Source organism: Micromys minutus (assembly GCF_963924665.1).
Source record: "Micromys minutus genome assembly, chromosome: 1".
Lineage (NCBI taxonomy): Eukaryota > Metazoa > Chordata > Mammalia > Rodentia > Muridae > Micromys > Micromys minutus.
Window position 1 is genome coordinate 107,968,163 of NC_137969.1, and position 18,288 is coordinate 107,986,450.

General features: G+C 48.7%; 1 protein-coding gene across 1 annotated transcript in view; it reads right to left on the bottom strand.

Moving 5' to 3' along the window:
• Window positions 1–724: 724 nt before the first annotated feature.
• GMPR (guanosine monophosphate reductase) overlaps window positions 725–18,288 on the bottom strand; it is a 35,875-nt gene continuing 18,311 nt past the window's right edge. Inside the window, exons 5-9 of the mRNA XM_080933847.1 lie at window positions 16,063–16,144; window positions 13,588–13,694; window positions 7,915–7,957; window positions 4,214–4,373; window positions 725–1,235 (exon numbers count right to left, since the gene is read on the bottom strand). Of these exons, the coding sequence (XP_080789973.1) occupies window positions 1,055–1,235; window positions 4,214–4,373; window positions 7,915–7,957; window positions 13,588–13,694; window positions 16,063–16,144 (573 nt within the window). The 3' untranslated portion in view covers window positions 725–1,054. The remainder of the gene's footprint in view (window positions 1,236–4,213; window positions 4,374–7,914; window positions 7,958–13,587; window positions 13,695–16,062; window positions 16,145–18,288) is intronic.

The window sequence follows — 18,288 nt, forward strand, 5'->3', positions numbered from 1 at the left end:
GATAAACAACCTGACTCTGAACGCCAGTGCTTTGAGATACTTCAGGGCAGCTCTCCGGGCTAAGTAGGGCCTTTCTCCAAGATGGAGTCTCTTACCAGCCAATAATGGCCACCCTTCTACTTAGCTACTCAGTCCTCCCTAGGAAGTACTGATAAGAGGGTCTTTCTCTAACTTACATTCTGAGCCCCTTTAGGCTGCAGAGCACTTGGTTTTCAGCAAGCCCTCTCCATCGCCTTTTTCATAAAACATCTGTGGGGCTTCAAAATGGTTTGTGACCTCTCAGAGAGGGGCCAGGCCAACCTCGCTGAGCTGAAGCAGGAGGATTGCAAGTTTGAAGTCAGCCTGGGCTGATAGCTAGATCCTGACTGTAAAAAAGAGAGAGAGGGGCCAGCCTGACAAGTTAAGATGAACTGTGTATCTGACATACTACACAGAAACCCAGGACAGGACAAGCTTACAGACTTCAAGCAGCTCAGAACAGGCAGGGAGCTAAGTTAACACTGTAGGACAATTCATGTCCATTGACCCTGCTCATGGCATGTTTTTTCTTCCCAGCAACAAAAGCGGCTGGTGGCAGTTGGTGGCGTATGAGCTACTTAGGCTCCTGCTCAGCCTCACACCACACTCCCTCCCCAGCCGCTGAGGGTCACTTACCTGACTCGGAAGGCTTTTCCAATGCTTATGGCTCTATAGGACTGTGCTCCTGAACATGCAAACTCTAGCACTCAGTCAAGATCATAGCATTATATTAAAAGTGAAACCACTGTCCTTTGGGAAGGAAAACAAAAGGCAGACGGGAAGGAGGATGCAAGGGCTGGTTGAAACAAGAAGGCAATGAGTTGTAGGTACTGACCCAGGGCCCCACGAGCACCCTGCTTCTGGGCCCCACACAGGCACTAGGGCAAGCCCCAAGGTCTCGGGCTACAAGATCAGGACAAGGACTCAGTCTCAGCATCTGTGATAGCAGCCAGCCTGCTCAGGCAGATAAGGAGTGGAGGGGCGAAGCATGGCAAAAGGAGGCTTCCACTAGGCCCAACGTTTGCGTTCCCCAAGGTTAACCGAACACCGTGTTGTGCTGCTGGGTCACCCGGATGAACGTGGCTCTCCTGCTGAGCTCTTTGAGCTTGGCGGCCCCTACATAGGTACAGGTAGACCGCAGTCCTCCGAGGATATCCAGAATTGTGTTCTCCACGTCCCCTTTATAAGGCACTTCCACAGTCTTGCCCTCAGAGGCCCTGAGGAGGGAAAGGAGAAGGGTATGGAAGATTAATCTCATTTTTCCCCCTTAATAACCAAGGTAGATTTTTCCCTTCTATAGCCTTTGTCCCTTTGACAATCTTATACGTGCAAATAGAGTGTGTGGGTTCTTTTCCATCCCCATCAGCACCGCTCAAGCCATTCTCCCTCTTTCCTCATAAGCCCCTGCCACCACTTTCCTGCCCTGTTGGTTTGTTTCATTGGGATCCACTGAGTTGATTCACTCAGTGGGGTGGGAGTTACCTCCTCACCAGTGATCATACCACTTAAGAAAGTGACTCCCCTCTGCAACCATGAATTGCCCATAGCTCCTTGGAGAGAGGTGGGGTGCTGGGAGGCCATTCCCCCATCCAGTACCAAGTCTTACCCAGCTAACAAAGGCTTTGATGAGTTTGGAGATGCATCAGCAATGTTATACCCACAGGATGGTGTTTTGCCCCCTCTCACATCCCTACTGAGTCCCTAGCAGATGGTGTAGCCCTTCAACCCTAGAGGAACTTCCCTGCTCACCAAGGAGAGACAGAAAGAGAGAGGTCTTGGTTAGCAGTATAAGACAGAGATAGACACACACACACGCCCACAGTCCCCAATAGTGACATTCTCCTTAGCCAAGTTCTTCCACTCTTAGGAACCAACTACCAAATAGTCTAACTCCTCCCTGGGGAAAACAGACCCTTCCCACCATCCTTCCCTTTTGGCTGATGAACCAAATGAAGTTTGAACCTATGAAGTTCAGCCTTGAAGATGCAGTAACTACACCCCCACAGTCTGCCTGTCGTTTGCCAGGGATGCCCTTCGCCAGGTTCCACCACATGCCAGTTCTATTCGCGCCAGTCTCTTACCACAGCCATCACTCAGAGCCAGGGTCAAGAGCTTATGCATGGAGAACCTCAGAACTTGAGGTACCATCTCCACATTTCCAGAGCCATGCTTAGAAATTCAGGCTGGGCCTGATACACAAACACTAAGAACGTCCCACAGAACACTTTGTATCATGGGTCAGACTTGGATCCTGCAAAACTGGAGGCACGCTCTGAGCATGCTTGCATGGAAGCTTTGCAGAAGGTGAGGCCTAGGCAAGCCCTAACAAGTACTTAAAGATTCTAGAACTTTCTGTACCTGGTCATTAACTAGAAAATGGAAAACTCGGTCTGAAACTCATTGCCTAGAATGCAAAAGAAATGTGAACTTGCTTCTAACAACTGTTCCCCCACACCATGCGTGATGACAGGCGGCTTAGTGACTAGGACAGAGCACAAAGCCCAAGAAACCACGGTCACTGACACATCTAGGCTGGCTCAGAACTCTGTGACCTGAGGGGCACATGTCCCTGCGTGCCCATGGTGGCTCCCATCACAGACGGTTCATGACCTTCCCAAGTTCTTTCCTCTTTGCTAAGGTGATACCATTTTTATGAGTAATCTACTCATAAAGAGTAAACCCCAAAATCTACTCACCTGTACCACCCCAGTAAGGTCAGAGGAGGGATTTGAACTCACGCGGTAAGGCTGCGAGTAGGAGAGAGACAGCAGCAGGGGAAGCTGCTCTGGCTAACTCCTGTGGGTGGAGGTCCTGCTTTCTTCAGAATCCTAAATGCAGGACTCTAAGATCTGAACTCGCTTCCCAAACTGGAGCTCAGTGTTTCTGTGACACCGCCACCCCAATGAACGTCCCCAGATGGGGACACTGTCCCTCAGCTCCCGGCATCTGTACTATTGCAGCCTATCCTGTTTTCTCTATTCACTGCTCTTTGGGAGGGCTCTCTGCAACAGCTGGAAGGCGGGACAATATACTTCAGATAGAGTACGGAGTGGCCACTCCGACAAGTGGCCAAATGTCATGTAGGCCCAGCACAGGTGCCACATAGCCCTCAGAAGGTGACTCTGGCTGCTGGATAACAGTGGGCTTCTTGGCCAGAGACTCCAGAAACCATGACAACAGGAAGGGACCCAGAAGCAACAGTAAAAATTGTGCTCTACTTCTCAATGAAAGCAACCCCATACCTCTTGCCCACCCAGCTCCTCCTGCCATGTTTGTCAAGGTTCCCACTTAAAGAGAAATGACTAGGTGGGGGGAAGGGCAACTGCAGTCAGCTTGTCACTCAAACACAGCCATTTCACACTACACACTGCCGTGGAGTCACACTGTGGAGCTGTGTGATTTCTCCTTACCCAGAATCCCATACCCTGGGAAGAAACCATGGGGCAAGTGTCTGGGTACAGACGGTGTGAGCCAGCAAGGAGGAAACTTGCCATCTTCATGTGAAGCCAGCATTCTTGAAGCATGTGAGATGTTCTGCCCCATGTCCTTCATGGAGCCCGTCCCCGGAGCTGGCTCCAATGAGCTTCAGTGACAAGCTCTTTGGGGCAGGGCAATGTACCAGGTCTGCTCTGACTTGGGGGTTTTTAAGCATCTATTAGGTTACTCTGGAAGTGAATGGAAAAGACCAGGTGACCTTGGAGAGGTTGTGAGTTTTCAAACCACTCTTCACCCTAGAGATTTAGTTCTGCAGTCAAGTGACATGGTTAACCAGCTGAGACATTGCCTGTGTCAACTGCCAGAGCCTGGGGCCAAACGACTGGTCTAAACGGAACACTGCAGGCAACAGCATCCTCTATGAAAAGGCCCCGTCTGTTTGCTACACATGAAAGACCACTCATCACCCCCCGAGAATGAATCAGCTTAAGCCAGAGATGAAGGGCGACCAAGGTTTTCCAGGGAGGGCTCTTTGGGGATGAAGCTGGGTCATCCCCCTCCCAGGCTTAGACCTGTGGCCATAATACCACCACCTTTCCCATGCTTACTTTCACAAATGCTCGCTGAATGAAAGAACGTCAGCACTTTGTACAAAGAGGCTGGGTCCATTTTTGAGCCTCTCCCATAAGGGACAGTAATACAGAGGAGCTCTAGCCAGACCGGCGGACACAGCCTAAGCCTTGTGGCAGCCCAGCCATACCTGTACTCAGCGACGCCTCCCGCATGTTTCTTCATGGCTGTGTCCGAGCTCATACCATAGAAGAGTTTCAGCTTCTGCCCGTTCCTCTCGATCACCTCTCCTGCACACTCAGTGTGGCCTGAAAACATGCCTCCCAGCATGACAAAGTCTGCACCGGCTCCTAAGTGCCAAGGAGCAGACAAAAGGATGGGGCAGAGGTAAGCTCAGAGAGTACAGCATCTGAAGAGAGGGTTTTGCCCGCTTCACTTTCCCTAACTCTAAACCCAAAAATGGTTGGGTATCCTTCTAAGACTGGAGACTGCAGTAACTCAGGGACACTGGCAGCTGGAGGTAGAGGGACAATCAGCTCTGCCTTGAAGGGATCAGTGACTGGCTATGAAACCTTCCAAATGGGTTCTGCTCCTGTACATCCAGAAAGGCATGAAAAATTGCGTGCATCTTACAAAGCACAGCATCTGACCTTGAATTCAGTACTGCAGGCTGGGCTTGCAGCTCAGTTGGTAGAGTGCTTGCCTATCATTTTAGGAGGCCCTGGGTTTGGTCCCAGCATAAACCAGGCATGGTAGCACATGCCTGTAATCTCAGCACTTGGGAAGTGAAGGCAGGGGGGCAAGAAGTGATTCAAGATCATCCTTGGCTATACAGCTAGCCTGGGCTACTTGAGACCTTATCTCAAACCCAAAAACAATTCAACAAAATTTCAAGTGGTCTTTATATGCTGCGCTTGGGTAACTATGGGTATCAAATATGGTGCTCTACAGTTGAGTTCAGGTGTTGCAAGCTAATGCCCTGCCCCCAGTTTCCTAAGATGATGGATTCTGAAGGTGAGGTCTCTGAGAGGTCATGCAGGTTACAGACAGGAAGGTCTTATTAGCTCTGTAAAACAGTTGCTCTTTTCCTATGTGACACCTTGGTCAGGCTGTGGGACAGCAAGAAGGTCCTCTCTGGGGCTCAGGCAAGTACCAGTACATCTTGGGCATCCAAGTCCCCTCAGCCATGAACCAAATTAACTTCTATCAACTGAACAGTGGACTAAGAATTGAGATACTAGCAATGATTTCTCCCTCCGAGTCACTGAGGGTTCCATTTGGAACTAAACTGGTCCATAGCGGGGTGTAACAGTATCTTTTATGTCTCGTGTAATTGTCATTTCTGAGGCCCACTACCACAGTCTGCTAACCTAGTCCTGGGAGCTCCCAGCCTCTGAACAATCCAATATAGGCCTAGAATGTTTTCAGCCTCTAAGACTTAGTACTGAAAGAGCTCACTCTTTCTTGTTCTTACTGAACTCTGGCTGGCTGGTTCAAACTCGAAATTCCTCTCCAAGCTGACCAATGCAATCTGGCTTCTCTCTGGGCCTCTGACTGAATTGCTCTGCTTGGCCTCAAACTCTGAAAATCTGCTGAATCTTCTGGCTTCTTATTCTCTGGCTCATGTTGTCTTCATCTCCCTGTCTCTTTCCCCTCTCTGTCTGTGTGGCTCCCTCAGATGCTGCCTCTCCTTCCCCTCGTCTCATGAGAGACAGCATGGCCAACTCTGTCAAATCTTTCTCTGATTCATTACACCGTCTGCCACTGGATTAGACATCACTTCCAAACATGGATGCTTCCTTCTGCAAACTAAACTTACCCTCACTGTTTGGGATTAAAGATGTGTGCTAAGAACATTTCTGTAAGCACTGAGCCATATTACAATTAGAAACAGCTGGTTTGGGTTTTTTGTTTGTTTGTTTGGTTTGGTTTTTTTTTTTTCCAGCAAATAATACAATCTCAGGGCTCACAGTGTGATAAAATATCCTGCAACAGGGTGTTGAGTAATCAGGGCAGAGGACAGACCAATAACAGGTGGGAAGCAGCCTTGAAGTCTCTGCTGGGGTCATATGAACACTTGTAAAGACTGTCTCCACCCCAACCTGACCCCCAGGGGACAGGAAGTCAGCGCCACCTTGCTCAGTCAGTAAGCTAGGTATGGACTCCACAGTGTGGCACCAGCAGCCCCCAGACACCAATGCTGACTTCCTCCTCCTGCTGTGATGTTTAAGGAGGCAGTGGAATAACAGGTTTGGCCAGACCTTCGGATGAAGGAAGTCAACAGCAGGAACTCTGAGCACAGATCTGATACCCACAACTGCTTGAACCGGCTTAAACTGGTTCCTGGTGACTTCTCAACACTCCAATTGTTTTCCAGTTGGCTTTTCCTAGACAAGGTCCCTCTCTGTGTCCTTGGTGCACACAGAAGGACACTTTGACAGGGCAAGTAGAGTGTCAGTGGAAAGCTGAGCAAAGGGGCAGTGCCAAGGCCAGGGACCTGGGGCCTTCTGAAGAACAGTAGTGTTTAGTGTGTTTAGCCCCAGGGACCTGGGGCCTTCTGAAGAACAGTAGTGTTTAGTGTGTTTAGCCCCAGGGACCTGGGGCCTTCTGAAGAACAGTAGTGTTTAGTGTGTTTAGCCCCAGGGACCTGGGGCCTTCTGAAGAACAGTAGTGTTTAGTGTGTTTAGCCCCCACTTAGTGCTCTGGTCCATGATGGGGCGGGGTGACCAGGAGGAAGCCCACATTCAGTAATGCTTAAGAATAAGGCCAAGGCCATAGTTCCTAGAGAACTGGAGTTCTCCCTGCACCTAACTGTAGGACTGTGACCTTGTCATCCCCTAGACAAGGTCAAGACAGAAGAGGGTTTATGTTTCTTTCCACAGCTGGTCTAGGAGCACATCTTTTTTTTTTTTTTTTTTTTTTTTTTTTTTTTAATGAGATACTTTGGGTTGCTAAGAAACTGTGTCAACAAGAACACGGTTCACATCTTCCTCTCTCACTACTATGAAAACAGACCAGAGGCTGGTGAGATGGCTCATCAGATAAAGGGACTTGCTCCCAAGACTAAACAGCAGAATCCAATCCCCCAGACCCACATGGTGGAAGGAGAGAACTGACTGCTATAAAATGACCTCTGGCTTCTACACACATGCACCTTGCACACACACAAATAATGGAACTCAAATATTAAAAGTAGAACTTTTGTTGTTATCGCTAAGATGAAAAGTTTTCTACCACACTGTGTATGTGTGTGTCGTATACCACTTAACAGCAGGGGCTGGGCAGCTATATATGGTTATATATATATTATATTATATATTCTGCTCTCTATATGGTTTGTAGAAAGAAAGCAACACACATGGATGGGCTCAGCAGCCCTACGTTACCACCCTTTTGGTGAGATGTCAGTGAGTGGCAAGAACCAGGACCCCAGAGGCCCTACAGCAGAGACCCTGCTGGGTTACAGTGGGCACTGCTGCCCTCTAGTGGGAAGCAAAGACTGGATCCGGCCGGGATGAGGTGGGAAAGGCTTCAGGTTGAGCCGAAACAGCCTGGTGGTTTTCTACAGCAGAGAAAGTACTGTACATCACAGGAGCCCTGGGCATTCCTCTCCCTCAGTGAACACATCACAGTTTGACCCATGCCTAGCACACATGACATCACCCTACATCCACACTCTGAGCGCCCGGCTTGTTCAACTACAAACCCGAACCAAACTGAGCCAGGAGTGTGTTAGATGGGAACACAACCCAGACAAAGAAAAACTCCTGATAAGCTCAGAAACCCCTCAGTGGTTCCCTTTTCCATCCGGTTCTCCCAAGCTGCCCAGAGCCCCTTCTTCCCTGTCAGCCTCTCTTCCCCCATGGCAGGGCTGTCCCTCCTTGTACTTACCAAAGGCTTTGGCGACATCTCCTGGACAAGTACAGCCTCCATCCTTCGAAGAAAGGAAAGAGAGTATCAGCAAGGTTATCATCAAGCTAGACCAGGACTCACCAGGAACTAGCTTTCACCCCTAGCCAAACAGCTGGCCCAACAGCCTGGAGACGAGGCTGGCATTCTAAGTTAGTACCCTTTGTCCTATGCCTTCAGCTCCCCAACTCTACCCTTACTCTGATGGTCAGAGGCTGACACCTCTGCCCATCCATCCTCTGTGCTCAAGCACCTATGTACGGGAAGGAGGACAAAGTGTGTCAGAATGGCCAACTGCCCTCTGCTAGGCCATTATATAACATGCCCGGCCACTCCCTGCTTCCTTCACCCCCCCCCCCAGAAGCCACCCCTCCCTCCCTTCCTGTAGAGAGGTGAGATTTATTTAGTCTAAGTGCTAGATTATTTTAAGAGCTGAGAAAAAGGGCATGGAGCTGGCCCCTTTGTCTTCTCAGCCGCCTTGCATCTCCAGTCCATCCGATGTCCTTAAACACGAGTGCTCACTGCTGACATCTACTCTGCCCACGTAGCACAGGATGGCCTCACTGGTAGTAGGATAAGCTGCAACCTTAGGTTACCAGTAACTGGTTCAAAGGTCCTAGGATACAGGCTTCCTGTGTTCCCTTATTAGCATCCTTCTGATGAGGTGTAGTGACAAGAATCAAGCAGAGATGATGGTTAAGAGGCTGCTAGCCTGGGGTACCCAGCACAGCAGCAAAAGACTCTGCTTCCACATGGTGTGAGAAACCTGACACCCAAAAGGTGTCCTCTGACCTCCACTCATGTGCTCGGATGACAGACACACAAAATTAAGTACAAAGCAAAGGCAGCTCTGTGTACAGGATTTCCAACCATAATCAGATTATACAAACTAAAGCTTCTGTTAATATGAGTCCCCAACAATGTGACTTCAGAATACTCTTTGCTCACTCCTAAGTAGCTTGGGGCTACCCTAGGATTTATCCCGTGAGCACCTGAAAATTACAGGACTGTGATCAGGACTAAACCTGTCTCAGAAGCCCTGTGTTACTGAGACCTCAAAAAAATGCTTCAGGCTGGAGAGCTGGCTCAGCTGATGGGCAGCACACTGCTCTTCCAGAGGACCTGAGTTCAAGTACAGCACCCACAAGGCGGTGCACAAGTGCATCTTCTAGGGGATCTGATGCCTTCTTCTGACTTCCACAGGAACCAGGCACACCTCTGGCACACAGATAGATACATGCAAGCAAAAACAATTATACATATAAAGATATTTTAATTAAAAAAGAAAAAAGAGCCTATTTTCCGATTGACCCAAAGTTGTTAGTTAATGTGGCTGTGTAATACCATGGGGGAATATTGTATCCACGGTACTGTCTGTTCACGTGCTCATATGCACACTTACAAAATGAGTGAAGTTGCTGGTATGCACACTTACAAAATAGGCGATGCCTATCCGGCAGGCCAGAGACATAGAGTGTAAAGCAACTTTACACGCTATGACAAAAGAATCAAATTGGCACCTTCCACAGTTTGCAGGAAATTTCTGAGCACTGTCAAGGAATCCCAGCATGCTCTAAGAAGACAGAACACGGGGCACTCTTCTGTCATCTAAGACACACACCCACCTTCACATGCTGAGGGTCAGCTGCTAAGAAATTGTAAAGAGACTGGGTCCTGGGCAAATACACCAAGCAGGAACCGACAAGCATTGCCGGTCTTGTTTTTCAACATGGTTAGCGTTATATTTAAGGACAAAAGGCATCATGGGGTAGGAGTGATTTGGTTCTAGAACTTTCAGCATGCCTCTTCTGATTAAAAATATTTGCTGAGGGGCTGAGGTAATGGCTGGTCAAGCACTTGCTTCCTAATTGTGAGGACCCGAGTTTGAATACCCAGAACCTATGGTAACAGCTGGGTGCAGAAGCCCCACACCAGTGGTCCCCACATAGCCACAGATGAGGCCTGGAGACAATAACCTCGAGCTAGACAGCTAACCTTGCCTGTGCAGGACAGCTCCGGGCCAATGAGAGACTATGTCTCACACCAAAGGTGAAAATGCTGAGGGGCTGACACTCATGGCTGTCCTCTGACACACACACACACACACACACACACACACACACACACACACACAATTATGGCTCAGGCTTCTGAAGAGAGAGAGGGTGGTGAGGGCAAGTATGGGGCAGGGGGAAGTAGAAGCCATTCAAGATGTGTATGTGACACAGAGCCACTAAGAACCCTGGAGGTAAAGATCACTCACTGGTAAAGGGACTCACAATCACACCTGAGGCTTTAAGGCACTCGGGCACATCTCTGTCCTTCAGATGTCACCAAATTGGAGCAACCATGATGACCTGCACAGGAGACCTTTGAAAGGTCAGGTCTGTTAACATGCCCTCCTAGACAGCAGGGGTTGAGGGTGGTTATCAGACCCACCCTGCAGAGTCCAGCCACGAACACCTTCCTACCCAGCTGCATGTGGTGAAGGCTCATGGAAGGGTAGCTGAGGTTGGAACTGCATTTGTGCAGTATTGTGAGGTGATCACTCATGTTGAGGGAGTTCTTTGCAGTGATGCAGCTGTTACACACACACACACACACACACATACACACTCCTGTAACTAACTCCTCACCCCACTCTTGTGAAGTAAGCTCAATAATTATTGGTTCACCAAGCCTCATCTGGGTGGGATCCTTTCTTCGTCCAGGCATCAGAGTCTGGTCTAGGGCGAACAGACTTTTGTTCCTTGTCTCCCCTTGGAAAAGTCACACAACAGAGATAACCTCAGAAACTGTTAATTCATTGGGATACAGGCCAGGAATGTGTATGTGTAAAACACAAGCCTCTTAGAGAAGTCTTAGAACTAGATCCTGACAAAAGCTTGGAGAGCCACTGGCCAAGGAGAACCTGGTATTCCTGGGTGGCTCTGGCTCTCGTCAGCGTTTTTCCATGCTACTTCAATAAATGTGTGTTCTTCTCAGTGGGACAGAGCCTGCAAAAGTACTGTGTGTGTGTGTGTGTGTGTGTGTGTGTGTGTGTGTGTGTGTGTTATAGAACTATCATTAACCTTTTTTTTTCACTTATTCTATCGTGTAGTAAGTACCTAGTACAATGGTTCTCAACCCGGGGGTCCTAACCCCTTTGGGTGTTGGACGATGCTTTCACGGGTCTTATATCAGATATTTTCTTTATGACTGTAACAGTAGCAAAATTACAGATATGAGGTAGCAGTGAAATAATTTTACGGTTGGGGAGTCAGCAGGACTTGAGGGATTGTTAATACGGCACCAGGAAGGTTGAGAACCACTGACATTGTAGATACTTTCCAAATGAACAGGTGAGCAGACAACTACCAAATGAAAAAACTCGAGAAGCATAGGCCCTGTGCCGTGTGAGCCAAAACCCGGATCCTAGCTGTGGAAGCCACAAGCCATCTGCAGGACTAGGTAACGCCTGGCACCTAGGGGTTTCTAGGCTCCCGAAGCAAAGCCTGTAGGACTAGAACGCCACAGTGAGGCTCTAATGAAATAGAAGACGGTGATCTCCACAGACTCTGGTATGGAGCCAAAGCCAACAAGGCAGCTCCCCACAGTAATGATGGCTTAAGTTCTTACATCTGGACTTGTAATCTATCAGTAAATTAGTGTGGAAGCCTGGCCTAGCCGTTGCCTAAGTAAAATGATGGCAAGGTTAATGTATTTGAGTTAAATCCACACTGTTACAAACAGTTAAAACTATTCCATCACTCCAAATGTGTGCAATATGTAATTATACCTAAATACAGAAAATGTGCATGCTTGGATGGATGAAAAGGGGGAGTGGAGAAGAATAGAGAAAGAGGGAGGAAGAGAAGGGAAGTTAGTAGATAGCCTATCTGTGATGGTTTGTATATGCTCAACCCAGGGAGTGCCTCTATTAGAAGGCGTGGCCTTGGAGCAGGTGTGTCACTGTGGATGTGGGCTTTAAGACCCTCTTCCTAGCTGCCTGGAAGCCAGTATTCTGCTAGGGGCCTTCAGATGAAGATGTAGAACTCTCAGTTCCTCCTGCACCATGCCTGCCTGGATGCTGCCATGCTCCTTCCTTGATGATAATGGACTGAACCTCTGACCCTGTACGCCAGCACCAGTTAAATGTTATCCTTATAAGAGTTGCCTTGGTCACGGTGTCTGGTTACAGCAGTAAAATGTAACTAAGACATTATCTTACATAGCTATAATTTTTTTTCCACCTGTTTGTTCAACCAACCACAGATAAAAACACATAGAAACAATCTATGCCTGTACTAACTGTGCACAGACTTTCATGCTGTCCTGTAAGCAATGCAGGGCAGCAGCTGTTTACCTAGCATTACACTATATTGGGTAATCTGGAGATGATTTAAAGTATAAGGGAATATGTATGGATGTTATACCCTAATGCCAGTCCATTATACACAGGGACCTAAACATCTGTGGACTGTGGTTTCCCATGGGAGTGCTGGACTCCATCACTTGAGAATACCAAGGGACAGCTGGACACATTATCTATCCATCCATCCAAACACCCACCCATCCATTATCTCAACTAACCAAGCAGGTGCCACGGCCCACCACAGCACGGGCCCCATCGTGAGCAGCTCAGATCACGTAACTCTTGGCAGTGGTCCACATGGAGGAGGTTCTGTGAATGATGTGGATGGAGTAGGCGCCTTTAATGGCTAATAATGACCATCATCCCAGGAGTTCTGTCGGAATACTGGTGCCACGTTCAATGCCTTCCTTCCAACACCTTGACCTAAACTGCCCTCAGCACATCGCAGGTGAGGTAGAAGCATCCAGCTGCCTCAGCTCACTCCTCTTTCCCATCTCAAGGTCTGAGGTTCACCTCCCACCTGCGCATCTCCCTCCTTCCTCATCCATTCACAAGCTCCCAAGGCCGCTGGGCTCTCTAGCTGCCTCTCCCACCTGGAACCCACCTTGGTGCCTGTCATGCACTTCAGGCATCAACGGGAACCTACAAATCCAGAGTGAGCTTCTTCCTCTGTAGCTACTCTTATGAACCAGCCCATGGGGCCAAAGCGGAATCTTCCTCCTTGGCCAGCCCCCGAGACATGAGCTCCACTGCCAAAGCTTAATTCTGTTCCCCGAACACCCTTCCAATTGGTGCCTCGCTCCTTCTTCATCCTTCCCAGTTGGTTGCTGAAAGGCAATCCATCTGCCTGCATCCTCCTGCTTTGTGACATCTTCAATAACTTCCCATCGGGCCCAGAAGAAAGCCCTGGATTTTCATATCTCCCCTCCCCCGGCCCCGGCACAGGAGTTCTTAGCCACACTCTCCCAAGAACTCATCTGTGATCTACTTTTCTACCCCTCCCCCTCCATTTCTTTAAACATCCTTTTCTCTTTTTTCTTCAGTGTTCTACAGCTTTCTTCCGTCATCCGTAACAAACCCTCATGTCTCCTTATCAGTTCTCCAAGCATTACCCAGCTCCTGAATCTGAGATGTGATGACCCTTAGCCTGCCCTTCCCAAATTCATTGCTGACACCCAGATCCCTAGTACCCTTAAATGTGGTATTTTGGGAAACAGGGTATTTGAAGGCAGCATGGCTCCTCAGAGCCAGGACAAAGATCTCCCCAGGGTCCCCAGAGACTCCTAGACCCAAATACTCACAGAGATGATGTGCCCCTTGAGGCCATGGGCAGAGTCAGCACACTCTATCACGGCACTCAGCTGCGGGTAGCCCACTCCTGTCTTGGTTCGGGTGGTGCACACAGAACCTGCTCGGAAAGAGAAGCGGATTCACGGAGGGCTCTGCATGCACAGAACACAATAGAATATGATACCCCTTCACCATCATATGACCCTGCTCCAGTGAAGGGGTGACTTTTCCACAACAGTGGATATAGGCTGACTAGGCAGACAACAGGGTCTCACTATACACTACCCCACTGGACATACCTCAAGTCCTGACCATCATCATGGGCAAATGTCCTACATCCAACATCACCCATACAACCTTCAATGCACTTCCTGATGCCATGTCTACCCACCCCACCCCCCTGCAATGGTTAAGCATGGAGGCCTCCCCTCCCTCCACTCTTCCACATATGCAGACTCAACTTCCAAGGGTTACCCAGAATGCTCCCAGCCTTCTCCTAGCTTTCTCACTCCCTCCTTGTTAAGTTACTAACCCCTCCACACCTCACTGTCCAGCCTAAGGGATCAAAAACTCAAGACCCACTTGGAATGGTTGTAATAGAATGAATTTGCACTAAGGCAAAGAATGGCTTGTCCCCAGGCTTGACCTTTACAAACTCTTGGAATGAGGAAGCCACATAACTGTATTCCTATTACTCAACCCTGGGCCAAACATAACCCACCTTCCATCTGTCTCAGCTTCATGTGATACACCTTCTACCCCATCTCATTGGCTGAGTCTCCAACTCAGCCTAGAGCAGTGGGTTCCCAACTTTCCTAACGCTGCGACCCTTTAACACAGTTCCGGATGCTATGCTGACCCCCAGCCCTAAAATTATTTCATTGCTACTTCATAGCTGTAATTTTGTTACTGTTACAGATCATAATGTAAATAAATACCTCAGATGCGTGATATCTGACATGTGAAAAGATCGTTCAACTTTCAAAGGGGTCGCAACCCACAGGTTGAGAACCACTGGCCTAGACCCTGAGGTCAACTTGGCTTTTAGTAATTATGCCAACATGTGGATATCTTCCTCCCTTGCCTCTTCCTGTCTCAATGTCCCAGTGGTTGTGTTCTTTCAGGTCCAGGGGAACACGGGTATCCCAAGCCTATGTCCTGTGTCCCCACTTCTAATCCCAGCCTTAAAGCATCTCCATGCCCCACCTGTCTCTTGTCTGCTCTTCTCTCCCCAAGCAAGTACACTCACCACTGACTTTGGGGTAAGTTTCTGCTCACCTTAGGGGTTCTCTGCACTCAGGGTTTTTATTCTCTCCCCCTTCCTACCCTCTCCTCTACCCCCACCCCCTGGCCTTCCCCACCTAACATTCCCTACTGTCCCACCAAACCTTTCCCACTTTTCTGGCTTCGTCTTAAATGTCACTGCCCCTGGGAGGCTGCGCAGCACATCACATCATCTCTTGAGACACCCATTTCAGTCACTGTTTGTGCAGGAGTGCTGGGGACGGTTTTCCCTGCTGGGCAGTAAGCTCCGGAGATTTCACACTCCTGTCTGCCTGACACTGAGAACAGCCTCATGCACACAAACACTATAAATAGCAGGGGAAGAACGCAGAAGCTCGAGCATAAGTGAGTCACTCCTGCTCCGCCAAGGCTCACCCCCTCCTGCATGACTTGTGGGGTCTCTTACGTGCTGCTTTTTGGGGCAGCCCAGGTACTGTTTCTCTTGCTCAGAAAGTTATTACCTGCCTAAGTGAGTGGCAATGAGGAAAGCCACGGGTAACAGCAGAGCTTGAAGACCCCCTGTAGGCTAAATGCCTGTCTGTTCAATGAGCAGACAGGGCCATTTATTTCAATAAATGCACTCACAGTCTCCTCCTTGTCCTAGGTCACAGCACAAAGGGTCTTCTTCCTACAGCAGCACTCACCCATGGTCCTTGCTTGAGTTTCCTGTCTGCTTCCTTTTTTAAAAGCCCATCTTTTAGGAGTAGAAGGTTGTTGCTTTGTGTGTGTGGTGTGTGAGTTTGTGTGTGTTGTGTGTGTTGTCTGTGTGTGTCTGTGTTGTGTGAGTCTGTGTGTGGTATGAGTCTGTGTGGTGTGTGTGTATGTCTGTGTTATGTGAGTCTGTGTATGGTGTGTGTGTGTGTGTGTATGTGTGTGTTGTGTGAGTCTGTGTGGTGTGTGTATGTATGTGTGTGTGTGTTGTGTGAGTCTGTGTGTAGTGTGTGTGTGTATGTGTGAGTCTGTGTGTAGTATGTGTGCATGTGTGTGTGGTGTGTGAGTCTGTGTGTAGTATGTGTGCATGCGTGTGTATGTGTATGGTGTGAGTCTGTGTGTGGTGTGTGTGTATGTGTGTGTGAGTCTGTGTGGTGTGTGTGTGTGTGTGTGTGTGTGTGTGTGTGTTTCCATAGCTACTTCCAGGAACCCCAAGCCCCAAGGCCCTTGTTCCCTACCGTCAGCCCTACTGGGATCTCCACAGGTCTCACCTGGTCCAACTCCCACTTTGATGATATCTGCTCCAGAAAGGATGAGCTCTTCCACCATCTCTCCCGTCACCACGTTCCCTGCCTGTGACAGGAAGAACAGGGCTCTCCATCACCAGAAATATCTCTGGGGTAGGTATGGGGGTCACAGAGTGGTCATTGGGGAGTTTTACTTCTGACTCCCAGAGCATGTTATATTGAGGCTACCAGGGTTCCAGGAGACAAAATGAAAACAGTATTCCCAATTCTGAAGTTGGTTTAGGACTAAGAATTGGTGTGTGTGTTCTGGGCTTCCTTTTCTACTAAATTCCAGTGCAGAAGCTGATACCAGAGATCCCTCTTGGAAAGTCACCTGGGTGACGTCACTGCATGGGAAGCTATAGAAAAGTAGAATTTTAGAAACAAAATCCACGAGTGTCTAGGTCAGGACTCAAAACAAAAATCTTCTATGGAACCCCAAATCCACAAGCAATGAGACACAGTCAGCTGATCAAAACCATTAGCAATGGGTGCAGGCTATTTAGGCATTTGCAAAAAGCCCTCTATAGGAGCATCTCTATAGAACGGTTAGAAAACTGATCTTCTCATGGTTGAGAAAATACCCGAGTATCTGGCCCTAGGCTGGGGTTTCCACCTTGGTACAAAAGGGCAGGCAGGCCTGATGAGCCATATGCCATTGGCAATGGCTCTGTCTACAGATGGAGCGGAGCTTCAGTCCTAAGAATAGACCTGCAAGCCAGGAAGTGGCGGAATCCATCAACCACAAGAATGCACATACGCTGGAAATAGTACAAGCTCTCTGACTTCAGGAGCTTGAAAGAGCAAAAATAGCCCTTTTATTACAACTCACTGCCCCATGGACTCTTCAGCTGGCACTCAGGAAGCTTCAGCTGGTACCTAGGATGCTTGGCAAGATGCCTGTCACTAGGTTTTCACAGCCATGCAAAGTCGCATTTTGCAAAACACATCCTTACTCTTTCTACTCCCACCAGAGCCTCAAATGTCCTTTCACTGAATTAATTCCCTGATGGAAATTTTTTTTTTTTTAACTTTTACAAAATCACTTGAACTCCATAGGAAAGGTTGTTAGAAAGAGGTGACAAGGCCAATGTGAAGCTACTTGGTTATGAGCACCAGCTGCCAACAGAAAATGACGACTGATGTCACAGATGGAAGATAGAGTCGGGTTAGAGGTCAAGCTGTTTCCCCATAAACTCATCAGAGTAGTGTGAAGGCACGGTTAGAGCGAGCTATAGAAAAATAACCTCTGTGCAGGCAGAGGACATAATCAAAGAACAGCCAGCTAGGAAAGAGCTTCTCTAGCTATGACAAAGGGTGGCCAGCTGGAATATATGGAGAATTCATAAGATCCATTAAAAAAAAAGATAATGTAAACAAAAAGGGAGACATGCTAATGTGGCTGTATATGCCGGTGGGGGGCTATCTTCCACCTATGAAATCATCAGAAGTTATGAACACTAAGTACAACAACAACAACATCACACTAACTCTCTACTGGTGAGGTATCTTTTCTAGCCCAAGTTTTCCTGGAAAAAAAAAATTGAACCTCAAAAGTGTGTTTGCCGCCGCTCATCCCACGAGTCCTAAGACTCTCTCCCAATGATACAACCACAATCACGGCCAAAGGTTTGGGCCATTCACAAAGTGAAAAACGATTTCTTCCCCCCAACAGAAACAGTTCTGTGGGATATTATGAAGACCCAATGCAGATAAAAGAGAACCTAATCAGAAATAGAGGCAACCTTCCGATTTCGCTGTGCAGTTTCTGCATAGGTGGCCCCCTGGCCATGGGAGTTTGGTCTGTGGGTAGGGAGGGGCTGGTCGAGGGTGATTAAGGGAAGAGGCTCAGACGCTGCTTTCTGTCAGCATGAAACACCTTGTACAGGGAGTGGATGCAAGCTTGCGGGTGTGACAGCCCCTGGGAGCATGATAGGCCCCGTCACTGTGGCATTTGTGCTTGTTCACTTCCTTGACAGCCATGACCAGACAAAAAACCGTGTGACCTAATCTGAGACACCGATGCAGGCAGGAAGCAGTTTCTGCTGGGTATCCCCGCTGCCCCGAGTGGCGTGGCTTCTATCTGAAAGGTCCCCAAAGCTCATAGGCAAATGCTAGGTCCACAGTGCAGCTGTATTGAGAGACGGGACTTGGGGAGTTGAGGGTACCACTGCATCTTGGGAGGGACGCCAGGAGATGGGGCCCAGCTGG